The following is a 26,824-nucleotide window of genomic DNA, read 5'->3' on the forward strand; positions in this document are numbered from 1 at the left end:
CCAATTTATTTTCATATCTATAAGAGAGAGATCGCTCCAGACAGCTTCAGTAATGGTGAGTATGGTGGAAGGAATTCACCATACAGCAAATTTGACCTTGGTTTAGTGGAGGTCAATATTATCCCACCCGATAAATGCTTCTACTAATTAAATCTGGCCCACCTAAGCCTCCTTCTTGTTCTGCCATGAGCTCTCTGAGAAGTAATTTGAAAAAGGCTTGAAGAAAATAGATATAATACGATATAATATGATTAATGCAGTAGAAATTAAAACTCACACTCTCCTTTAGTCTCCTTTAGTCTGGACAGCAATTTCCACCAAGAACATTTAGTCTATGTCTGTTTTTCTGAGCCCACTCTTGTCTAAAAAATTTGTTATAGTGTGATTTAATAACTTAGCAGGCATCACAAGCTATTTAACTCAATAACATTTATCGTTTTAGAAAATATTTGTGGCGAATAAATCTTCTTATGCAAAACATTCCTCCTTTTGCACTATGTGGCAAAACATGTGCAATTTGCTTGGCTTAATGTGAAATCCTAATCTTCTATGAAAAATTGAGAACTGAGAGCATACTGTTTGAAACAAAAGTAATCCTCTTAAAATAAAGCGAGTCAAAGAAAATGAGAAAAACCGCAATGAAGAATATTAAAGAATAATAAAGAGATGCCGCATTAAACTGTAATCTCCTTATAAATCACAATAACTACTGTTTCAACAACGCTTCGGGCTGTTTTCCGATTTCCCAGGAGACACATTTTCTCCCAGATACTGGATGGTTGTAATCCTCTTTCTGGGTGTGCTGTAAAGCAGGTGCAGGACAGCAGGACCTCGCAAAGTAGCATGCATTATTTGCTGATTTTTTAATGTTTTTTTTTGTAAATCATTTTGCTTGTGTCAATATGTCATTAATGTTGGTTGCTGGTTGAGACGTGTTGTATGTACGTTTGTTTGTGCGTTTGCCCCTCTGTTCTTGTGTTCTAGGCTTACCGGTTTAATTCAGTTGAAAGAGAGCAGATGCAGATGCAGATGAATATGAAACAGGGCAGTGCCTTGTATGCACACTCCATCTTTAGCACCTTCACTTAAGCATCAGATGACATCAAATGCATTTCACATAGAAAGCAAACAAATCAGTGGGCCAAGTACTCACATCAGTTAGGACTTTGGTCAAAACTTAAATTAGCAAAAGTTTGATCATTGAGGTAACTATTGAGTTTCCTAGGAGAACTTTTTCATTGACTAAGCGATTAAAGATTAGAACATTCTTCATTCTCCCTAATCTTTCCAACCACAGCTCTGCACCATTCTCTGCTAAGTCAGTCTGCTATGATAATATTTCTGTTTTAATGAGGGACTATGAAATACGTTGGCCCTTGATATTGTTATGACCCCAAGGGTCCTTGTAAAATCCTGCACTGTCTTTGGGCCAAGTCTGCTGGTCATAAACACTGGTGTTGTACCTGGATTACTTAAAATAATTTCAGTTAAATCCATTTATGAGAATCCTCATCTGAACCTACAGTCGCTAATAAATTACTGACCTACGTCTAAGATTCACATTTTATCTAAAATCTGAGGGGTAAAAAGTTAAAGTATCTCTTGAATTAAAATCAAATAAAATAGTCCTTTATTGTCTCAAAAGAACAAAGTAAAATATTCTTTGTGAAAGACAAAGACTATTTATCCTAGGATTATGAATGATATCCCAAAGTAAAATCTGTCAGGTTTCTGTTAGGTTATTGAGTTTCTCCATTGTTTGCATTTTTGATCACGTTTCTTGTTTATTGGTGCTTAGCCATAGTTTTTAATTATTTCTGTTTCTATCAATCATGTTTTCATTTCAACCAGTCTTCCTTAACTGCTTATCTACTTATGTTTAGATTTTACTGTGTTAGTTCATTCTTTGTGTTCAGCCTGATTCTGATAATATTCATAAATATCAGTTTGCACAAAGCACTAGATTGGCACCTGGGTAACAATAATGTTGAAATTCCCAGTTTATGCTTTTTTAGAGGGTTTTAGAGGTTTGCTCTCTCCATAGCTTCACCCTGTTTCCAATCAGTCGCCTGTTCTGTGTTTGGTAATCAGGCTCCTCATTCTCTATTCAGGAGTCTCAAACTCCAGTCCTCGAGGGCCGCGGTCCTGCAACTTTTAGATGTGCCTCTGCTGCACCACACCTGATTAGAATAATTAGGTCATTAGCAAGGCTCTGGAGAACTTATCTACACAAGGAGGAGGTAATTAAGCCATTTCATTCCAGCATTTTGTACCTGTGGCACATCTAAAAACTGCAGGACAGTGGCCCTCGAGGACTGGAGTTTGAGACCCCTGTAGATCCTTCCGTTACCTAGCTGTTGTGCCTGTTTCCCTTGTCATATTACCAGGCCTCTTTGTGAGAGCTTTGTTAGTTTATTATCCTTTATTTTCATTCAATTAAATACTCATCTCCCTGAATATCTTTACGCCTGGGTCCTTTACAAATTGAATTACGATAAAATCATAACATTTCTCGTACAGTTCTGTTGATTCCGTCAGGGATCAAATTGAAAGTTTTATGTGACAACTGATGAGTTGGACTCTTACCTGGTATTCTTCCCCCTTGGCATCCCGCAGGTATTGATGCTTGGACCTTTTTTCTTTGTATTTATTTCCCTTGGGTCACCTCCTTCAAAGATTTAGTTCATCCTACAAAGGTCACAACTTAACAGCAATGCTTTTCAGTTATTATTAACAAAATAGCTCTTAATTTCCTCCGCTGAAATTACAAACAGATGTTCTAGTTTGTTTAGTCTTTTTTTTTTTTTTTTGCACCAAAGAACATTCCCGATAATTTTGTCTGATCCATTAGAGTCAAGTGTATAATATAAAACACATGACAATTTAGATCTGTTATTTATTGTAGCTATTTTCCTCTAAGTGATAAAATAAGTACCGTCCTGCCTTATGGAAACAGTAATTGCTTTTATTAAATTGCTCCAACATTGCTGCAACTCTGTCTATTCCTGTTTAAATAATGAGTCGGCTTCCTGCTTGCAGATCCTCTAAAACTCATCTGCAGAACTGCTTACCAACACTCCATCCATGCTCACATGATTACTGGTCTCATGTCCCTTCTCTGGCTACCAGTCGCATTCAGAATTCAATACATCCTTCTCCTCTTCCACAAAACAATCCATCACTTGGTTCCGACTTACATCTGCATTCTGGTAACATCATGGCCTCCCATTAGACCTATAAAGTCTTCCGAACTAGATCTTTTGTTTGTTCCTCAATATAGACAGAAAACGTAGTCTGTGCTTTTTCAGGGATACCTTTGTGCTGTGGAACAATATTCCTCTGAGAAACCAGGAAAACTACCTTTTACACATTTTTGGACACATCTCTTGTGTGTTTTTTGTTTGACTCACGTTTGATTTTGCTTTGCATCATATTTGCATTAATTTATTGTCTTGCAGTCTATTGTGTTTTTCTTACAATCTTAAGCACTTTGAAGGTTATGCTTTGAAGAAACGCACCACAAACGAAGGTAGGTCTATTCTGTAGGTTAATCATCCATTTTGAGGTAAGACATGCACCCTCCAATCTCACACCTTTCCACTGCTCTCTCATCACCCCAGTGTGAGACATTCCCCAATGCCGGTCCAGAAATGGACCAGAGCTGGGAATGGACTTCCTATCACCCCTCTGAAAACGAAGCTTTATGAATTGAAAAAAGATAGACAGGGAAAACAGATGGAATAGATAGAGACGTGGTGTCCGGGGATGTGCGTGCCTCCTGATCTGCAATTCTCTCTCTGTTTTCCTCTCTCTCCTCCTTCTCTCTCCCCCTCTCTGTGTCACTAACATGCAGCCCAGGGAGAGGATGGAAAGCTGTTCATGACCTGGCGCGCTGGTGTGTTTTGCTATCCATTAATCCTCGCCTTTCACCTCGTTTTAGTGACACCGAATCGATGAACTCGTAAAGGCAGGCCGTCGGAATAGTATCAAATCAACACGCATCGATTCTTTACTGGATAAAAAGGGCAACCAGAAGGGCGGGCGACGGAGATTGCTTGCCGAGTCCCGTGCGCGCATGCAGGCGGTCCGCGACGCACAAGCCTGGCTACACGTGTGCGCACCGGCGCTCGTCGCTCAACTTCAAATTCCCAATTCATCTGGATATTGTTCTCGTAGAAAGTGTGGGCTGTGAAGCGGGACGATTGCTAGTGAGACAATGTTTTGGTTTGGTACCGTCTCCACACGTGGATTTGGTTGCATCCTCTTTATGTGACGGGAGACGGCGTTACAGCAGCCACCAGGACCCACTCAGCACGCGTGGACGCCGATAAGAAGCTGTCGACGAGCGACGGAGGGGCCGATTCGTCCTTGGTGGCGCTGGATCGGAGTCGGGGACGCTAAGGAATGCGGATCCGAGATTTTGACTTCTTCAGATTACCTGCGGAACTCTTCGCAGCTCACACCAAAGTAAATTAGTTTTTTTTTTTTCCCCTGTGGAATAATCAGTGTCATAAGACCATTATTTCCTGTTAGAACCTACTTGACTACTTTATGGTTTATTTTTCTAATATCATCATTATCTTGCTGAATAGGCTACAAATGTTTTTGACGGGATAGTTAAAAAAAAAAAAAACATTTCTACTCTGAAGCTTCTTCTTCTTTTTTTCCATCTGCCTTTATTCAAACACTAAATGCCCCGTGTGAACAATTGAGATGTCAGTCAGTTGTATAATTTGTTTATTTGATTGTTTGTTTGTTTCCCTGCAGCCGACCTTCGGTGAACCCACAGGGCGTCATGTTGAGACAGATCCTCCTGAACTCCACCGACTCCCCGGACTTCGACCTGGTGCTCATGGCCCAGTCCACGACGCACGCCCCTTCCTCCCTAAATGCCTCCAACACCGGCTCGGTGAGCGTGGCCGCCCTTCTAAGACCCACCACGGGGAGGGGCGGCGGCGGAGGGGGCCTCCGGGGGGGCGAGCTGCACAAACCGGACCTGATCACCTACATCGTCATGTGCCTACTGCTTTTCCTGCTGGTCCTGCTGATTGTGTTCTTCATCAACTGTCAGCTGCGGAACTCCTTCTTCGCCTCCATGCCATATGACAGGTCACTGAGAGAGGCCCGGACCTCCTACAAATAACTCCCCACAGGGACAACGCTCTGGCATTCATGTTGTTTAGTGAACTTCTGGTGCACATTTGCTGGATCTCTTACCTGGAGTGTTATCGGTTCCGATAGATGCTGCCTGCAGGCCTGAAACTGACATATAAAAACACTTCAGTGTTGTGACGGGTGGAAAGATAAAAGGGGGACCTCAGAATTGATTCATTAATCATAGGCCTGTACTTTCTGCTAATCTAAATAATGAAACGTGAAAAAAAATCCTCTGCCATGATTCACCGGCAGCTCTCCACAAAACGGAAGCCAATTTTTTCCAGGATCCTCATTCCAGTTAGTCGTTCTAGCATTAACTCATCCAACTGCTTACAAATCTGACATGGCGCCTGCTCTTTGCACCACAGAAGTGAGCCCTGGGCCTGTTTTCCTTCATGCAAACATGGCTCGCAATGTGTCAGCATAGGAACTACTGTTCTAGTCTGTACAAAAGTATTTTGTAATACTGTAACTGGACTGTCTTGTCTTGTAAGACAATTAGGATACAATCTGAAAAGTTTTTTTTTCCAACTGTAAAATGACAGATTATAGTGGCTATATATTGTTGTATAAAGATACTGAAATGTCTTCTGTAGTTTTTTTTGGTTGTGCACCTGTGACCGAATAATACAGGAGAAGATGTTGCAAACTGCTGATATGACAGGCCAACTGTTTATCATTTATTACACCCACAGAGGCATTTACACACAGTGCCGCAGGACTGCAAGCCTTATCGCTTTTATAATTAACTTCTCATAGACAATTTTTAGCTTCATAACCATTGTAGGGGAGGGAGACTTGTGGCGGAGTCCTGTGCGATAAAGCAGACCAAAGTGTTGTCTTTTTCAGTGCCACCAGTGATGTGCAAATCCTCTCCAATCTTGTTATTGGGAAACATCACTCACATACCACGACAGATAAAATAAGCTTGTCTTTGTGATCCTGTCTCTCTTACTGTGTGAGTGATGGCGAGAGGGAGATTAGGCGCGCTTACAAGTTTGTGTATGTCTGAGTCAAAGTTATGCAATGAATTACGCCTTGTTATATCCACAAAACATACAGCAAAAATAATACCAAACACTCATTCTGTCAAAGTTTCATCTATATATTTTTAACTGATATGAAAGTCGACACATAGAATTTTTGCTTATTTTGTACCTAAGTTGAATTGCAACTTCTTTGAAAATGTATGTTTAAAAAAAGTACTTGAGGTTGTATGCTTTCTAAATTCAGAATCGAGATCCAGTCCTCCAATTTAGCATGTTAACACCAGCATGAATCCACTCCCTTCTCGCCTTGAAATAACTGCCGTTTACATTTTGACCACACGGTGGAGCACCAGGTCCTATTATTTGTATGCACAGCATGGTTGCAGAGCAAAATGCAGAAGGGCTGCAACCACTGCAGGAAGGGAGGACTCACACATTGCTTCATAAAAAACAGAGTTCAGGCATTGAAACGTGTATGCTTGCAGAATGGAAAGGATAGAAACTTAAAGGTGGGCCATTTCACAAGGCGATACAATATGCCTTTGATAATTTCAACACATACACACTTAAGGGCACAGTGGTTGATTATTCTATTTTTAAGACTTAGAAAATAAACTAAGTTGCCTTTGTATTATCAAAGAGGTTGGGACCCTAGGAGAATTAAGAGTTGTGTTTTTTTGGAGCATTTAGCCTGTATTTAGCTTCTTCCATCCTCCTGTGATCAGAGTTCCTCCACATCCTTGCTGTTTCACCAACATGGCTTGTAGCAAACTTTAAACAAGCTAGCTTTAAACAAGCTAATGGCTTTCTTTCAACATTGCACTTTCTTTTTGCTACTCCTCCACAAAGACCAGATTTGTGTGGTGCACAAATATTAGTTCTTCAGTCTATTCTCCCACCACATCTGTGGATCTACCGGTCCTTCAGATTTACAATGGACCTCTTTTCTTCTTTGTTGGTTGATGCTCTTCTTGCCATGCCTGTCACTTTAAGTGGATGCCTGGTTTCAGGATGCTTGTAGTTCTCCCATACTCTTTACATTTTCAGATTATGGAGTGCCATAGGGATGTTTAAAGTTTGGGATACAGTTGTAGAAATTATGCTTTAAATTTCTCTTTTAAAGGTGTTTGCATATCAACTGTAACCATGGAGGAAACACAGACAAAATAAACCTGTCTGTTGGCTTTCATGATGCAGTTCGTTCAATGTTCTATGAAAGAACTCTTCACAGAACAGGAGTTATGTAAATTCAATTCAGTTTATATGTCCTATTAACAAATAGTCTCCAGACAAAAAAGAAAATCAATTTAATTCAATCACACATACATTCCAATTAATTCTAGTTATCAAACACTACAGTATGCTTAATTAATTATTCAAAGTAGTTTAAAAAGCTTATATCTAAGGAAGTCCAGCAGACGATCCTGGGATTAAACTACAAACAAATGAGCTCTATTTAGTAATTAGGTCAATTCTCAACTTTGATGCAATGGATGTTATTTCGAGATGTCTGATTAAAAGGGGATGAATAAAATTTAAATAATTTTATTGTTTAATTTTTAAATTTGCATTCTTTTTCTTCCATTTCACAAATTCGAAATGGTTTAAGCTGGTATGTTTCATAAAACCCTAATAATGTAACATTTTTGCTTCCAATGTGATAGAATGAAAGAAAAAAACAAAACAAAACAACAAACAAACTTTTAGCCAGGCGCTGCAGCTGCACACCTTACTCATTTAACGTTTGCGCTGATTCTTTTTTAATTGTTCTAAATGCTAATTGATTTCTTTGATATTTTAAAAATCCAGATTATGGCACAAAGTAAAAGAGGATTCCTCTTGTTGTTCCCCTTGTTGTTTGGTGATGCTGCTTAAGCTTGATAAGATGTGATGATCGGTGTTCTTTTGCCCTGTGCAGTGATCTGTCTGTTAAATCGGCTCAGGTGAAGCTCCAGGGCGCATGCTCCGCCCACTCACCAGGACTGTCAAAGAACAGGAAGAAGTAGTCTACCGTGGAAACTACTCGCTTCTCCGTTGTCACACAGGGGTTAAAGAGTTACCTAAACTTTATTGAGCAGCCATGGAAACCGATATTAGACACGCCACCGACTCTGGTCATCTTTAACGCCGACTCCGCGTTGTTGTTACCGAAACAACGGGAGGAAGTGGACGCGCAGGCTTTTTGTTCCGTTTTAACTAACTAATTACTGGAGCCCGCAGGCTAGCCCGGGCTAAAGCTAACGTTAGCCTTTTTTTTGTACCACATATTTGCGGGGTTTGATGTTGTTTCTTAACTCTGTGGCTGGTGTAACCTATAGAAAGTAACAGCGTTAGGTGCTCGTTGGTATTCCACAGGCGCAACAAGTTGTTTTCGTTCTTCTTGACTCGAGTACTTCGGCTTGTGCTTTGAATTTCCCTCCTTTGGTCATACACACGGGCGGCTTTGCGAGGGGGTCGCTTGGCTGTGTACCAAGTTACTAGCAGACCTGTGCTGATTGTGGCTAACTAGCTGAGATACTGCCACTGAACCTTTGGGGATACACTTTCCCACCCAAGTTAGACGGCGTTGCTGGGGAGAACGCCCGCTACATGTGTCAATCTGTACGCCAAATTCAAGGAAACGGAGTAATTTACCAATATGGATCAGAACACGGGAAGTTCAGCTTCATTTGCTGGATCCAAGAAAGAGAAGGATAGGAAATCAAAGAAGAAGGACAAGGACGAGGATGGAGATGGGAAAAAGAAATTTGTGAGTATCTCACTTGACTGAACTTAACGCATTTCTATCTTTCTTAGCCATCTGTAGAGTTGGGCCCAGGTGTTGCACCAAACTCCACACACACTGCTGGTCAGGTTTTCTTCTCAAGTTTCACACCGACACCCTACTTGTAATTACGGTAACCTCTCCAGGCTATTCACCGGCTGTTACGAGCTTCAGATATTACCCTCTGTGTATACATAGCTGAGGTCATAGTTCTGGCTACATATGAGGAAGTTATTGGCGCTTCACTTTTTAAAAAAGTTCAACTCATTTCTGCATCTGAGGCTTATACATTCCTGACTGATTGCAACATGCCAACACAGGACTTAAACATTTGTCTGAGCACAGCACACACCCCTGTATGGTTGTATTCTTTTCTACAGAGGCAGTGCATTCCCGTCTCTAAATAAAACAGTCCATGCAGAAGAATGTTTTTAAATGAATAAACTTTCAGTTTATAGGTGTGGCTAAAACTTTCTGCAGATGACTTAGTATGGATTTTTCCCTGGCTGTGTCAGCTTTTATGACTCAGGGTGCTGACTGGATGGCAACACTGAAGTAAGAGTCAACACGGTGATAAAGTTTGTCATCAGCCTGGACAAACTCTTGTGCAACTTTATCCTCGGGTCACCTCTAGCAGCAGGTGAAAGCTGATATTGATCACAAACCGTAACCATAGAGTATGTGCAGACCAACTCAACTTTTTCTCTTCTCAGGACTGAATGCACACGTTAAAAAAAAGTAAATTGTCTTTTATCATCAGGGCTTCTACAACAGCCTAAATACCAGGCAGCTGGTCCAGATAAAATTCTTGACGTTTATCATGATTGGTTTGCGTGTCCAGAGTTGGTATGTTAGCTCATTTTTTCACAATTTCATAATGCTGCATGAATGGTCAGCTTTTGTATGTGTTGCACTGCTCATATTATGAGATAAATATATTTTATATATAGACAAGTAGAGTTTTAAATCAGCATTCCACATAATTAGACATTTAATGCTTCTAAATGATATTCAAATTGATTACTTATTGTATACCTTCATCATTTAGCTGTAGTATAAATAAATATTTAATATACAAAATAGTTATGTATTTATCTAGCTAAAATAACACCTGCATAGGAGGCTGCATCTGGGTGTGGTTTATTTAAAAAGGAGAATTATCTCTACTGGTTGCTCTGTCATTTAGTAACTTTACAAGACATTTCAAATAATAAACTTGTTAGTAGATTGAATACCTAGCAAATGTATTACGGAAACTTAAGAGGCTCAGTATATGCATATATGATTTAGTGATAACCTGCATCCATTTCTTGATATTGTTTAAAAAAATAAATACAAGCTTAAGCAATTATATTGTGTCTGAACAGGATTGTAGTGTTATAAAATCATTTAAGGGTTGTTTCAGGTTTTCTAATTGATTTGTCACATATACGTCAATTAAAAAAACCCAACTTATTTTACCACAGTCAATGCAACGTGGTACAAAGTAATCTTTAATACAAAGTTAAAAAATCAACACATAACTTTAAAAAAAAAAAATTAAAAATAAATTAGCCTCTTAACGTATTGAGTTCATCGCATCTAAATGGGTTGCGCAGCAGGCAGCATTCTTTACAGCTAAGGATTTGATCCAAAGGTGTGCTTGCATTTCATGGAAATTGTATTATATTTCCATTAGCTTTTGGATTCTCAGAATTACCATAATAACCAGTCAGCACTTTTTTTTAATCTCCCATTCTGTTACTGACAGCTGTGCTATCCAAGTTTCTTTTCACTGTAGAAATCCTCTGTAGTAAAATTTTTAGATAGATAGTCCACACTTAAATTTCCAGGCAGGACTTAGCTTCTGCTGTGTCTCTTTTTTTCTACCTGGCTACAGACTCATGCTCCAAGATTAGCACACTGAAGAAAAACAAAGCAGGCATTGATGCATTTCATCTTCATGTATCACAGGCTGCCTCCAGCAGCCAATCAGCATCAATTTTCCTTTTTGTTGTCTGCCCTCCCTTCCCAGCATTTGTGCTTTTATTGTTCGGAAGCTGCCTGATTTTGACGTTTTGTTTCTGGCTTAGCTTGGTCAGGTTCCCTTCCCTTCAGTTTCTGATAGCTGCTGTGCTAAGTTTGCAAAAGTTTTACATATTTGTCTTGTTCTTTTTTTTTATTAAGGATCTGTAAATATAGAGAGTTTGGTCTTTTTTTCTTTTTATTAGAAATATTCCCCTCATTCAAAACTGTAGGTCAATTGGCTGCTCTAAATTGCCCTCAAGTCTGTTTTTATACATTATTTGTTTCTATGTTGTCCTGAAATGTATTTTCTTCCTTTGTGGGGTAAATCCCTCCCCTTGCCCAATGGCTGCTGGAGATTGCAGCTTCAGCATGATTTAAATATAGTTATCAAGAAAAGATAATATATAGATATGTATGTTTTTCTTTACTTTGGTCAACAGTAAACAATTTTTTTTTCAATTTGTGAAAATTAGATTTCATTATGCTCTAAAACTCTCATATTAGTACGTACAGCTGATGCTTGGGTAACAATATACCTACTTGAAAATGTTCAATCTTAATGCTTAGACTTTATTAAAGATTGTGCTCCTACTTATGACTCAGAATCAGTTTTATTCCCCAAGTGTGAGCAGAATAAAACAACCTTTAATCTCTGAAGTTGTTTGGATATTTGGACATTCTAGTGTATCAGTTGTATCAAAATGGTGGCTCTGCAACTCCACTGTCTGGGCTGCTGCACACATGAGCTTCTGAGTTCCACCTTTTGCATTCCACACAATTAGGTCATGAATTACATCAGGAAAATCAAGTTTTGATGTTTGTTAATCAATAATTTCTCCCATCTAGTTTGTGTAGGGGCCAAAATCAGATTTAAAATCTGCAAAATAAGGGGGGTTAAAATAAAATTATTGGGGAAACTAAATAAAATTTCAGATTTTTTGGTGGTGTGTCTACATCTTTTTTAGCTACAATTTAATAAAAATATTTAAATAGCCATTGTTGTTGAGATTATTATTTTTTTTTTAATTTTCTAGTAAAATTATCATTTCATGCAAAAAGACAACCCCTCTCAACAAATATAATGTTGAGAGTATTTGGGCAAAAGACCTTTACTGAACCAATTTTTCAACATGGGTGTTGAAAGTATGGCGTTGTCCTGTTGTCCAGACCTTTGATAATGTAGGTCACACTAATGAGATGATTCTTTCAAGTCAGCATTTCTTGATCAGTAAATAAATTCTCTTCCCATGCCTTCCCAAGAAAGACAGCAGATCTGTTACTTAGCTTGACTATGCATGTTTATAAATTGGCTCCAAGATGTTAAACCCAATGGAGTTGTCTTTTTATTGCACCTTGTAGTTGTATAGACCTGATATGAACTTGTTTTACAGTGTTACATCAACACTCAGCTGTTTTTCCTGTTCTACTGACTGCTCTGATTTTATTATAATTCTTCACCTCATTCAGTTGAAACCAGTAAATGGAAGAGCAACTTGTTACATGGAAACCTAATCAAAATAATTAGGTTCCATAACCAGATAACTAATATGTTTTGTCACTGAATCAGTCTGTCACTCGCTAGTCAATTTTAGCCAAAAATGTCACAAATAATCAGTTACATTATTTCATGACAACGTGGTCTCTTTTATATGCTCATTAGCTCAGGTACAGCAGAGCTTATCAACCCATATCTGACATTAAAGATAATAACTGAAGCTGACACAGAAAAACAACAACAAATTCTTCTCTGGAACTTGAAGATGTGCTTGATAGGAGTGATATGCATCTTCCTCCATATCTACATGTGTCAGGTATTTGGTTCGAAACCAAAAGCGAAGCTCCCTAAAGTCCCATCTGTATCAGGTCCAGAGAAACAGAAGGTCAGCATACATAAATGCTGTTGATGTAAACATGCCTTCTGGCTCAAGCCAGTAGGCAGACAAAGTGGGGATTAGCCAGGGATCACTGCCTTGGACAGTTGTTTGGGATACAAGGTGAATTCTAGATCCCAGATTTTGGCCTAGAGTCTTTGTTTTTCCAGTGTCCAGCATAGTTTTCCCTGCAGATTTAGTGTCTTGTGCGACATAATGAGGTGTAAGTGTATCTCTTGTTGTTTTACACAAATGTAAAACAACAAAACAGCAGAAGTGTTTACATTTGACAATATGGCTTTTCTTAGGGGTTGGTAACATGCAGAATGTATTTAAAGTAGTCAGCATTCTTCAAAGTGTTTGTTAGCTGGGAGAAAGCGCAGTGACAGTGAAAAAAAGACAGCCTGATTATGTCTGAACATTCCTAGGCTGAATTTCTACGTGTTTGCAGATGAAAGAGTTGTTTAACAACTGCATGGTTACTTGAAGTCAGACGACCTTTCTTTTTCCTGTTATAATTAACGCTGCTGCTCCGGTCTCTGTCCATTTTTATTGCAGATTTGTAATACTGTAATTGTGTGCTTGACACACGGGAAGCAACATTGCTTTCTCTCCATTCAGTTTCTATGGAACTTGTGTGATGAGGTGACAATTGCCTTCCCTCCTCCAGCCAAGCGACCAGCGAAATTTGTGCCTGTGAAATTTTGAGCTCATACACGTGCACACGCAGGCAAGCGATGCAACAAAAGAGTATTAAAATGTTCAACCTTTATCACTGCTGTTGCTTTCCTTTTGTTGGGAAAAGTTTTGAAATGTTCGACTTCTGTTCAACTTTTATCGCTTTTGTTAAGTTTTTGCTACTGTTACGTCCTGTTTCTTGGGTTCACCCAGAATAGCGGAAAACTGTCACTTTTGTTCCGTGTATCAAGTCCATTAGGGTTGAACTCAAAATTCTTTGTACACCAGCAGATTTCAAGTAATTTTAAAAACTTTAACAAGATGTCTCTCTTGATCGGAACTAAGATTCCATTTAAGGGTGGCAAAGTTGGTCCTTATTTTTATTTTTTCATTTCTAAGGTTTTATTGGCTCTAGTGGCCTTTATTTGACAGTTGCCAGACAGGAAAGTGGGTTACAAGAGAGAGGGAAGACATGCGGTAAAAGTCATTAGGCCAGGACTAAAACCTGTGACGGCCACGTTGAGGAGTAAGGCCTCTATACCATATTTCTTATCAAAAATCTGCAGATAAGGGTGAGGGAGGCATTCCAACCTCAGAAATTTGGAGCCCATCACCAAAATGATCAAATAGCAGGGAAAATCTTCAAAAAGCTGTACTGTAATTATAGGAAGGTTTTGGTTCTTGGCATGGCAACAAACATTTACCCATTTCTTTAAATAAATGACACTTAGAAATTGTATGTTTTATTTGTCCATAAATTTAGGGTTCCCTTACACTGTTTAATACAGATGACTCTAATTTTTAATTGACTAATAAACTATTTATTTCTCAAAATACTGTAAAAACCAGTTGTTTAATGAACACCTGTCATATTGTGTTGGATGTATTTACGCCTAAAAATGTAACCTGTTGTGCTTGTTTCTGCAAGAAAACATGATGTGCTTTAAATAACTCATTCTAAGAACCTGTCACTGAAAATGGTTGTGATGTTTTGATGACTGGCTTGTGTGGGCGCTCTGATAATGTCAGCTATAGTCATTGGGTGTTTTTTTTTTTTTTTTTTTCTGTGTGTGTGTGTGTTGGGCTGTAAATAATTTTGGTCAGTTACCATTCAGCTCCTGTGTGTTATGTCAGGTGGGATTTGCAATATACCTGAACTGTGAGTTACTACTGGTTTTAAAATGTTCATCAGTTTAAAGTACTTTTTACAAATTTAGCCATACTTTTTATCCTGGACTTTTTAAAAGTAACTCCAGTTGTTCAGTTATGTAGAGAATACAGCCCAGAAACACTGGCCCAGGTGTAATGTCTGTGAGAAGAACATACAGTTAATAGCAGCAATATCTGCAGATGATAATTTTAAGAGTAATAGAAATAGTTGTATAATAATTTAGAAAAAGTTCTGAATTATTAAAATGTGCTAAGTAGTTTCCAAGTAAACATGAAGTCGAGATATTCATCTGATGCTAATGAGCAAAAGGAACTGTCCAATGAACGGTTTAAAACAGAGCAGGAAGCTGACTTTTTCCGCAGCAGATGGTAGAACATGAAGGCGATCAATTATGTTGCAGGGATGGAGAAACCATTGTATGACAGACCACTTGTCAGATTTTATAGATTTAACAGAGACATGTTTCCACTCCGACTAATAAGCAACAAGTAGCCTAATTCAGAGAAAAGCATGAAGGTATAACTGCGAGGATGTTTTAATGTTCTAAAGCAGTGTTTCCCAGTTACAGTCCTCAGGGACCACTGCCTTGCATATTTTAAATGTCTACTAATTTAAATGGTTGCATGATATCCTCTACAGCCATCAAGTGCTGCATAAACCCTGCTAATCACCCAGTTATTCAAACCAGGTGTGTCGAAGAAGGGAAACATCTAAATCATGCAGGGCAGTGGTCTGTAAGGACTGAAATTGAAAAACACTTTTTTAAAGCAATCAAACGCTAAGTTACAGAACCAGATGTTGTGTAATGTAGAAAACCAATTTATAACTGAACAACATGCTGTTGTGATCAAAAGTCATACATGCAATCTGCTGTCTCCACGGATTAATCAGATGTCTTTAACTGATGTTATGAATTTTAACTTACTCTGTGAATGAGGAAGTACATGTGTACTGTCTGTGGCTACAGATGCATTTTACACACTCACAGGATGTAAATCTAACTAATCAGCTAGTGTTTATGCATCACTGTACCAGTTTGGCTATTTGGAGTTTTACTACAAAATGCATGTAGAAAAGTTAGTATCAGTTATATGGTACTACAGAGAGTGGTAAACCAGGCAAGGGGTTCTACTGCACCGTACTATGTGCTGTAAAAGCATGAAGCGTAGACTAAATATTGGAAATGATGGGTCTGTTGTGGCTGTTTTCTGTGTTTATGTCCATTCTGGTGTATAATCATTGCTTTAGATGTTTTATATTCATCTTTCGACATAATAATGGGAGTTTTTCACTAATCTCTGGCTGGAGTTGATAACGTGCAATCTATGACCTTTTTTCCACTCAAGGACTGTTGCTCTCTAAAACCACACGTCTTCAAAGTAATGGGATGTTGCACCCTTTTGCAAATGTTTTTATATTATTTTTTCTAGAGTACACAAATAGCTGTAGCTTGATATGAGTTTGAAGTGCTTTTAATCAGTAAGCATCAGCATTATTGCAAAGTGCATCATCTTTCGAGCGTGACATCTTCTCCCTGACTGTGACTTTATGCATCAGTGTGATTACTTCCTGGGGGAACCACCTCAGCAAATGCTTATTCTTCTGTAGTGGCACAAATAAGCAGGCTAGGTCACGACTTCTCAGTCCCTCTTAAATCTGTCTCAAGTGCTCAGAGTCAAGTGGAATAGGTAAATATGCACTTGTTCTCTGATTCTCCTTGGCATCTTTTTTTAAACGTACCCACTCCTTTTGAACAACACAAACCCACATGCTGCAACAGACCTGCAACTGTTTGGTGCATCTTGGTGTAACAGGAGCATGCTCTACAGTGAATAAATGTCTTGCCAATATGAAACTAGAGTGTTGAGTAGACTGTTAATAGGAGGGGCTGCTTGGGTTAGACTGTGGTGGTTCTCTAAAGAGCAAAACTAGACTAAAACAGTTCTAGGAGAGCTGCACTAAAGAGATGATCAGAGCTATTTTTTGAAGTATAATTACTGGGTTGACTGAGGAAAAAAAAGAATCACCCATGAGCTCATTTTGACAGCAATGTATTTCTGGCCAAGATTGAAGCACATTCATCACAACTTGAGATGCAGACTATATATCATAGATGCGTTGAGCATTTATTTTTTATTTTCTCATCTGAATTTTTCTTTCTGCCAAAACAGTTAGTGGTGTTTTGGGTCATGGTGTTAAAAAGGTTATAAGGGTGTGAAAAAGGTCTCACAAGCCACTACATATTGCATCAGCGTTAACGTTGATTTTATAACCTAACAAGCTTTTATACCACGAACAGTCATTCATTATTCATGAGTGGACACTACCCTGTGTGGAAATTAAAAATTAACATGCAGCATATTAAAGTGTTTTTTAAATGAAGACAACATATGACGATTTGGTGAACTGTTCTTGAAAACTTTAGTAATTGGTAGTGTGTTGGCATTACTGCAGAATTGATGTATTTTCTACATTCTAAGCATTTGTACCTCCTGTCAGTGCCTCTCACCAGGTTGCCAATATTTCTAAATCCCATGCTTCATGGGAGAAACTCGCTGACGGCTTAAAAAATTAAAATAAAGCAATGTTCTGTAATCCAGTTGGCTTTCATTTGACAGCTGGAGCTCCGTGTTGCTCCTTTGTAGAGATCCAAGTGCATGGAGTTCCCTCCAGTTGATATTGCTGTAGCAAGTGTACGCTATAGCAAATATTTTTTTTCAATTAATCAAGATTAATACATTATTGAAGTAACTGTTAACTAATTTAGTCACTGAATAAACATTAACTGAAATGTACAGCCTATAAAACATCCCATTTGTTGAAAGAACACAGTCAGAGCAGTAATTAAGCCAAAACTGTACACGAAATGTATACAATTGCATTTGAAAAACCCTCTTTGTCTAAATATATTCTACCTAGAAATCCAGTCGCATAGTTTTTTTCTGGTTCAAATTTTGTAAAAAAAAAAAAAACCAAACAAAAGAAAAAAAAAACTTTTCTTATCCAATTATTAATTGAAAAAATTGTCAACAGCTTAGCCCTACAAGCAGAAAGAGCTGAGCTTTTTTTTTTTTTTTTTACCTGCAAATGCATTGTTTGCTATAAATGATCAAGCTTGTAGTAAAGGGAAGCTATGCTATTGCATTTTACGTAACACAATGGGTAACACTTTGATGGGCTGTGAATAAGACTGTCATGACACTGTCATAAACATGGCATAACACCTGTCATGAGCATGAGTGAGTCTTAATGAATATTTATGACTGTTGTCATAAAGTGTCATTTGGTAAATCATGACACCTTTGATACAAAGTTGACATTATTCAAAATGTCTTTATGACAACTTGACATTTACCAAGAAATCATGATCTGACATAAATTTATTATAAAAGTATTACTGATTAAACTTTAAAAATTATGTAGCTTTATGTTATTAAAGCTCAAGTTTAATCAGTAATACTTTTATAACAAATTTATGTCAGATAATGATTTCTTGGTTAATGTCAAGTTGTCATAATGATGACATTTAAAATAATGTCAACTTTGTATTAAGTGTCATGATTTACCGAATGACACTTTATGACAACAGTCATAAATATTCATGAAGACTTACTCATGTTCATGACAGGTGTTATGTCATATTTATGACAGTGTCATGACAGTCTAATTCACAACCCGTCAAATAAAGTGTTGCCACACAATGTTTGATTTACTAGTTAAAAATTGAGGAGTCATATGCATTCATGTTATCATATAACATGAACTCGCAAGATTAACTGAAACATCTGAACATGCCAACTCTTTCATCCGGTTAATCGACAATATCAACAACATAATCGATTCCTAAAATAATCATTAGCTGCTGCCCTAGTCTTGTTAGAAATTATAAAACTTTGCAGAGCTCAAATTAAAATCTCAATCTTATTTAAACAATGATTTCTAACTTTAATAAAAGATCTAATTTGGAATAAAAACTGACCATCCACTTCGACACATTAACAGCATCCCTGTAAAGAGGATCAGTGGTAAATTTCGCAAAACTCGTCGTCATGGAGAATCTCAATGCTATGCAAAGCTAAAATATCTTGGTTAAACCTGACCTGAAGAAAGGGAGAATTTCTTTTTTGTTTTAAAATTAAACTACAGTTTTATGGGTGGATTAGGGATGTGATTTGTGTGTTACATGTCACATAGTTATGCTAATGGCTCGTCTGAACTCCAGAAACTGCATAATAGACACCTTAGCTGAACAATGGATTAATGCAATGATTCTGCTACAGTCAAATATTTGCTGTTTTATCTGCATACCTCAGATGACTGGTTTCTCTGAACTGCCATTCTGTGTGTTTATAACAAAGTTCTTTTTGCAGGCAGGTGGAAGTTGGAATGCGGAGCCACTACACCTTTTAAATACCTTACTAAGAATAGATTAAGTTCACCCCAGTGAATGTTCAAAAGTTTGGTTTAGTCTGCACTGTCACTGTGGAGGTCAAACATTACAACGTGTAACTGACCAGCACCCTGTGCTACAGTAAGCTTTTTCACACATTAAGATATTTCACATTGTCAGAAACAAACAATTGTTGACATTCCTGGTCAACAACTCATATTCCTTTCACCCGCCTTGCCTGCTCGCCTCTGTCAGGTTGCCTCAATGGCGAGTTGGTGACTACAGCGTGTGAACGTGTGGGTGAAAGACTGAATGTAGTGTGAAGCGCTTTGGGGTCCTCTGGACTAGACAAGGCGCTATAAAAGTACAGGCCATTTCGCTGTGTTCAGAAAGCCCTAGTAGATGTTGCTGAATGCACAATAAATGATTAACCAGTCAATTAGAAACAGTTCTAAAGGCAAATCCACCTTTTTTCATTATGCGTTGCCATAAATTAGCCCTAGACATTTAATAATGGCTTGCCATTTGTCATTAGTAATTCTGTCTTACTAGTGAGATTTTAAAAATACATGTATATATTACCAGAAACCAGCAATCAAAGCCAAGTATCCAAATTTAAAATAAATAGAATTCTCAAAGAAAAATAATTGCTGGAAATCTGCAGTTATTGCAAATAGCTAAACTGTCTTCATCCAGCTGGTACTAACAAGAAGTAAATGGCCTGTACTTTTGTGAATCTATCAACATTTGATTTGTTTGTGTGCTTTGTCTAAGCTTTCCTTAGTGACAGGATGTTTTTGCTTACATGTTTTGTTGCTCCTCCAAACTGACTGAAGGTGCAGTTAGCTTTAGGCGCTTTTCCATTGGGAATACACGAAATAACAAGTTAATGTGTGGTTTGGTTCTACCCCAGGTAGTGAGCTTCTCCATTATACAGTCTGTTCCTCACTATTGTTGGTGGGCCATTAGCATGCATCATCTGTGGCCAACTCTCCACTGATGTTTGGAGCAACACTGGTTCTGATGGATTCAAATAAACCCAGATATTTCATGTGGTGTTATAGAAGTTCATTGCGAGGCCAAATATATCAATGAAGATTTCACAGCTAAGTTATAATTTTGTTTTGGAGTTTGCCCTGAGGTAATCACAAGATAATCAATGAATACAGTAAGCTGTCAATCAAATCGCTTCAGTACAGTACTCGGCTCAGTATTGCCAAAGCAGGTAAAAAGTCTGCAAACAGCCACGTGGTGCCACGATCTGCTTATGGAAAATGAATCTGGCCGGTGCGGACCGGAACCAAAGCGGTTACAGGCACTCTAGTGGAAAAGAGCCTTTTGTTGTCTCAGTGTTAATTCAACTTGTTAACTCTTGGGTGTAAAGATTAAAAATCTCAAAGTGGGTCATTCTCACCTGTTAACTCATCCTTAACACAACAAGCTACTATAATACAGGTGCTCATTTGATGCCCAATCACTTCTTTCCCTTGCTCTTGTCGCAAAGTGCAGCTGTGTCACCCTTATTTTCACATCTTCCGGTACAAGTCTGCTTGTTGCTGTGCTTACATGTGCTTTCGCGTGCAGTGAGCCTCTGGAGAAAACAGAAGTTTCTCTTTCTGTCTGACTTTGTCATGCAAACGGAGAGTTGTTTGAGCTGACAGTCATGCAGATTTGGTGCCCAGTATTTTTGACTTTTTAAAAAAAAAAAATTGTTTTTTCCTCATCTCGTATTTACATATACTGATGGGTTCCTGTCGAACACAGTTATATTTCTCAAATTCAGAGGGTTGACAGGAAGTTGTGCAAAAATGGCAAACAGGATGCTTCCTTATTTGCACTCATTATTTCTCACTCTTATCTTTCTCATTCTTTTTTTCATCAATTGTGTAAATAGGTACCAGAAGGCCAGTAATTATAATGACCCTTCTATGACTTTCTATTCTGAAGGTCTGGAAGCTTTAAAGGTCTCTGATGGTTGAATCTAGATCAGGGTCTTTGTTACTGTAGTGATCTTAGTTTGGGGTCTGATGTTAGTTTCACATATATTTGTTGTACAGCTAGTTGCACATTTTACAATTAAGTGTTCATTTTCTTGTGGTTGAGCTTGCAAAGCTTTTGATTAACTTCCATTCTAAATAATTTATTATTCAGCTTCGTTTACTTGCACTTGTGAAAGTTTTTTTTTTTGTCTAGTTTTATCAACTCAAGAGTTTTCAAAATAATTGGCATATTATGTTGCATCATTAGATAAGAAATTATTAAATTTCTTAATTTTACTTATTCACACACATTTTTTTTACCAAATGCTCTGCAGTAACGTTTCCTCTCTGAAGTCACCCAATCACATAAGGTCACTAGGTCGCAGTTTCCAAGCCTAAATTTTCTTTGTAACCATAATCTTGTCATAATGCGGTTTTGCTGATCTTTATTTTGTGTAAGTAACTCGGCTTGGCGATTTAATTGAATGACGAGTCTAATCTGCTACTAAGTGTATGTGGTTTTATGTCATGTCTGATAGCAGGTTTTTTTTTTTTATAGATCAAATAGTTTTTGTATTTCTGAGCTTTATATAGAACAAGTGTGTCTCTCTCATATGCTAGTAGACTAGTATAACACAAAATCTGTGTCACTGTCTTCATGTACATGAATTAATGAATGCTGATGTTTTAAGTACGCTATACTGAAAATTGCTGAATTGATTAGTTTTTGTAAGATGTAGCTTAGGCTTGCTGTGTCCTCAAAAGTGCTTGTTGGACTCTTCAATGGTTTTCTAGTAAGTGGGTAGAAATAATTAGCAAATACGGTAATAGTTTTCAAGGCTTAGGCTTTCATCTTTCATGATTGTGACTTTCTAATACCAGCAAGCCAGGTAACTAGCAGTAAATTGTTATGTAATAAAATTTATTATAATGGCAATTCTAAGTACCTAGAATAAATTAGCTGCAGGATTCTTTTTTTTTTTTCCAACTTTTCTGCGCTACTCAAATAGCTGTTTTCTAATGGAACTTAGTTTGAGGACTGTCCCCAAACATAAGCACTTTTAATCTCCCTATTATTTTGAACAGTCAGCGGAGAGCTGGTTAGACAGAACAGCTCCTGATCCTCACAGATATGACTGGCCTCACTGCTGTGTGTTACTCGTGCCATAAAGGAGGAGCTTAGTTGGGATTACGGTGTCAGACCTTGTCTCTCTCTCTGTCTTCCCTTTAGTGATTACAGCTAATCTTTTGTCAGCTTTGTGTACCAACAACACTGTTTCAAGAAAAGGGAAAAAAAAGCATGATTCTGCTGCAACAAAATTGTAATTGTAATTTAATAGAGTAATACTGTGAACTAGTGCATTGGTTTCCTAAACTTAAATAGTGTAGCTCCAGGTTGTCAGGATAAGGTCACGATGGAAGTTTGACATTTGGACAAGTACATGAATTTAAGCAAGTAAATTTTATTTAGAAAGCACTGTTTGCTGAAGAAAATGACACAAAGTGCTTTTCAGTGAAACACGGAACACTAAAGGGTACATAAGACATAGTTTAAGAGCATAAAACAATAAAGTAAATTATAGGCAGTAAAACCCTCAGTAACTAGAAAAGAAATGTCATCTACTTTTTAAAATGATCAATAGTCTAAATATTAATGAGCATCTTAAACTAATTGTTCACTATTACTTAAAAAGTGACTATCTGCTAATTAGTTCTTGATTAGGACTATCAATAGAAGATTTGAGTGTTTGCTGAATAGTCAGACAATATCTGCCCTACTCTTGTATTAATAACTGTAGAGGTCTGGAAACCCACCAGTATTATCGTAGTTAAATGCTGGAACAAGTTTAGATTAGCCTCAGTTCAGCAATGCAGTCAGGGAACAAGTCAGCCTCAGGGTGTTTGGCTTAATTGTTTTCACAACTTCAGCTAGTCCTGGAATTACCGTAAGCCAGTGAAAAGGCTTCAATGCATACTAGCTAGGTGCGGGAATCTTTAAGAACTTCACAATTCGATTCACTTACAGTTGCGATGGGTTCATAAATCGGTTATTTATATAACATAAATTTAATCCTACTTTGCTTCTGTTGGGGGGGGTAAGTGTTGACATCACTAATTTGATAGTTTTCCTGTTTACGGTGGTAGGAATAATCAGCTGTTTCATTTTTATTGCCTCTGGATTTGGTGGCACTATCTTATAAAATCTCGCACAGACATAATATTGGTAAATATTGCGATGACAATATTAGTTATGATATATGCCCGTTTTCTTTTTTTATTACTTCCGCACATGTGCTTCTAACACCGGCCAAAATGCTACAGGTCACAATGTCATCTGTGTCCGGTATGAGCATCTGCTGTAATGAGACTCTGTTCAGTTGGACTAATTTAACATAGGCCTGTAAAATCCATAAAACTCGGAACAAATTAGCCAACACTTAATTGCTCTCCAGTCAGGCCTTTGCAAAATGAAAACTGCTTTCACTCATGTCCTCATACTATAATTACCTGCTTCTACGTTTCACCACCTGATGTCCTCAAAATTAAGTCAAAAATAGTCAACTTTTGATGTTCAATTCTTAATTGTTCATATCTGCAATGTATTGACTCCTCCACACCTATTGCTACACAATGCCCAAATAAGAAAAAAAAGTTTCTTAACCCATCTGGAATATCTCTCCTATAAAATTATCAGCCAAGAAATGCACACCCAACAATCTCCTTTTCAAAGGCAGTCATTAGAATAGGAAAAAATCCTCAACAGTTTTGGCTTAAGACTTTTTATGATTAATTTTTGAGCAAGGGACTTTTCTGTAATGCTTCATTTCACAGCAACATAGCCATTTTTTTCCTCCAATGCTGCCTTTTGCTGTAGCTTTGGATTAAACAATGGTAATGGCACCATTAAGAAAGACTAACAAGGGATTTATGAACCTACACAGGGGAACCAATTGTATGTGCTTGGTAAGAAAGACCAGTAAAAACATTTCACAGAAATGAAGGGCACTTTGTTTTTTTACCATCTATGATTTTCAGAAGTCGATATCAGATGGTGGCATGTCTTAGAGTTTTTAATTATGCAGTTTGTCCTCTTTTTTTTGAGACAAGAAGACTAGAAATCTATCACCATAGAAAGAGGATAAATAAATATCAGTTCAATCCTCTTCTGTTGGGGCTTGAACCATCAGGTTGTACCAGATTTGACTGTAGAACCCTCTAAAAATGTCTTTGTTTCTTCACGGGGCCAGAAAGACAACAAAGAGCTACATATTTGCATCATTTTAAATACGTACTACAGGTTTGGTCCTGTATTTGGTTCTGTCTTTAAAACCTATGAGCATTTAGCATTCTGTAGCCACAGTGCTGGGAGCTGCTGTCCCCTCAGCAGTTATCAGCAATGTTTTGTGCTAAACATAGCATAAAAGGAAACTGAAAAACTGCAGTGTTATTGTTGGCTAGTGCAATGAGAACATCCACTGTGATTAACCTGCATTTTCCCCACTCTACTTTCTATTCCACCCTATAATTGTTCTAACCACTGCCCTTCAAGTTCACTAAGACCTACCTTGGATCTGTACATAAAGGACAGTGAAAAATCCTCCTGCTGGAGGAGAGTTTGGAATATATTATTTGCTTGCAGAGTTTAAATGCATAGCTCATGAAATATTATAGCCTACCAAACATTGTATCCAAACAGAACAGCCCTTTGTATGTGTTATACTGCACACATAAAATTGGATCTATTGTACAGCTCTACTTCTGGTAAATATGTACTGAAGGAAACACAATGCAGATTTTTTTTTAAAGCAGGGATCATAAATGTTGTTTGTGACAACAAAACAATTTGGAGCATTTAGGAAAGAAGCTGCATTTTAGGCTAAGTTGTTTTGGGCATAGAGCAACATTAATGAATGTAGATCGCAAATTGTAGCAAGTTTATATTTGAACTTCAGTTTTTATTCTATATAACCATTTTTTAACCCAATACTATTTTACTAATATTAAAATAATGTTGGTCAGAATGATCTCAGCCAAATCCTCTGGGTATTTCTAGAAAAGCAGGATTCTGATTCCAGTTTCTTGGCTGATAGTTGGTGTTGGGTGCTGGAAAAATTTCTAGTGGCCAATTGTCTGAGTGCACAGTTTATCGGCCAGCAGATTTATTGGTACTGATTTTCTTAATTTTCTGAGATCCTGAAAAGATCGGCTGACACTTGAATGCGAAGGTGATCTTATCCCTTGATCTTATCTACATCTGCAAATGTTTAAAAGTCAATCACTGTCCTCTTCTGCTCTTCCATCAGAGAGATTTGACCCACCAGGCCATGTCTCCACATTTTCAGTTAACAATAGTCACAGCACTGTTGCCAACTCAGCAACTTTCTTGCTACATTTAGCAACATTCCAGACCAAAAAAAAAAAGTGTATTGGCCAAAATCAAAGTCGGTCGACAGAGCAGGCTTTTTACAGGTTGGTAATCGGCGATTGGCCAGAAAACTGCAGTCAGTGCACCTCTAGTCATCGGGCAAGAGGCGGGGAGTACCCTTTACAGGTCGAAACCCCTCACAGGATAACACAGAGACACACAGGACAAAACGGCATGCTTGCTCCTATGGGCAACACTCATTAACATAAACGTCATGCTTTTGGACTTTGGCGTTAAGCTGGAAACCCCAGACTGGTATTGCAAAACCTTTTTTCTGAAAACTGCTTTAACCTTTCATCTGCAATGGTAATTTGTTTAATTGTTGTGCTTATTGTTTTGCTTTCCACACTTGGGATTTTCCAGAACTAATGAAAGCTCATCTTGGCAATAGCTGCCTATTAATTGCACTTCATAGTAATCTCTTTTGGCCAGTATGTCTGAAAAATGAAAAAAAAAACTCTCCACAGTTAAAACAAATTAATAGTTGGTCGTTCTTGGGATTGTAGTGTGTAGAGTAAAGCTTACAGGAGAGCTGATTGTTTTTTTTTTTTTTTTTTTTACATTTAAAACTCATAACTTTCTAGTAGGTGGTTTAGAAAGAAGTTGTTTTTTTTGCTTTGTTTTTTTTTTTGTTGTTGCCAAAATTGCTAGCAATATGCCTGGGTGAATGGGCAGTCATGCAGCAAAAATGCCCTACTTGTTATTGCATTCAGACATAATGTCTCTCACACAGTGAGTCTACTGAAAAGCACTGGATCTGTGCTCTGTAAGGCATTTAGGGACAATACCAGAATGTAGCTGTGAAAGATTGGGATTTTAAAGGATTGCTGCTCAACTCATCAGTGTAATCTTGGCCTCGTAAGGGTAGCACATTAACTCTGTTTTGGTACCATTTTTTTTTAGTGGTTTAGTTTTAAAGGGTTTTTTTTTTATGCATTAGTTTGCACTTTGTGTGGGTTCTGTAGAGATGATAAACAATTTTTCTTTACTGATTGTATAGTACGTTATGTTGACAATACTTTCAGTTTGTTAAATGCATCAGAATTTAACATTTCCTGCTTTGGTATGATGTGTATGAGGCTGTAGTGTCTGGGTGTGCCTGTCACAATACTACGGTACTTCCCTATGCACACCAAGTATGCAACCATGGCAACCCAGTTTGAACAATTACATAGAGAACATAGTACACTCGTCGCCCCAATTTTACTTCATGTTTTAAGTACTTTTTATTGTTACACAGAGTAGAAATATTTAGTATATTCATGTATTTCATTTGCACCAAAAAAAATGCATCAATCAACATTAAAAAATAATTTGCCACTTTTTGTGTTTGTAATGGGTGACGTATTTCAGGTGCAATAAGGTGCAGGTTGTTCCAATTAAGTCACTACT

The 26,824-nt window shown here is 37.8% G+C and overlaps 2 protein-coding genes across 3 annotated transcripts in view; both read left to right on the plus strand.

Annotated features, from left to right (window-relative positions):
• Positions 1-3,674: 3,674 nt before the first annotated feature.
• Positions 3,675-6,097, plus strand: smim32 (small integral membrane protein 32). The gene is made up of 2 exons (XM_028008125.1): positions 3,675-4,467; positions 4,768-6,097. Exon 2 carries the CDS (start codon positions 4,796-4,798, stop codon positions 5,141-5,143), a length of 348 nt encoding a protein of 115 aa, XP_027863926.1. The 5' UTR covers positions 3,675-4,467; positions 4,768-4,795; the 3' UTR covers positions 5,144-6,097.
• Positions 6,098-8,122: 2,025 nt separating this feature from the next.
• diaph1 (diaphanous related formin 1) overlaps positions 8,123-26,824 on the plus strand; it is a 104,346-nt gene continuing 85,644 nt past the window's right edge. Inside the window, exon 1 of one of the 2 annotated variants that reach the window (XM_028008905.1) lies at positions 8,123-8,895. In XM_028008905.1, coding sequence (XP_027864706.1) covers positions 8,785-8,895 — 111 coding nt within the window. In that variant the 5' untranslated portion in view covers positions 8,123-8,784. The remainder of the gene's footprint in view (positions 8,896-26,824) is intronic. The other variant, XM_028008904.1, reaches the window with a different exon arrangement.

The sequence above is a fragment of the Xiphophorus couchianus genome, chromosome 23, assembly GCF_001444195.1.
Source record: "Xiphophorus couchianus chromosome 23, X_couchianus-1.0, whole genome shotgun sequence".
Taxonomy (NCBI): Eukaryota; Metazoa; Chordata; class Actinopteri; order Cyprinodontiformes; family Poeciliidae; genus Xiphophorus; species Xiphophorus couchianus.

Excerpts from the sequence above, each read along its gene's own strand:
- smim32 (XM_028008125.1), top strand. The coding sequence starts at position 4,796 with ATGTTGAGACAGATCCTCCTGAACTCCACCGACTCCCCGGACTTCGAC.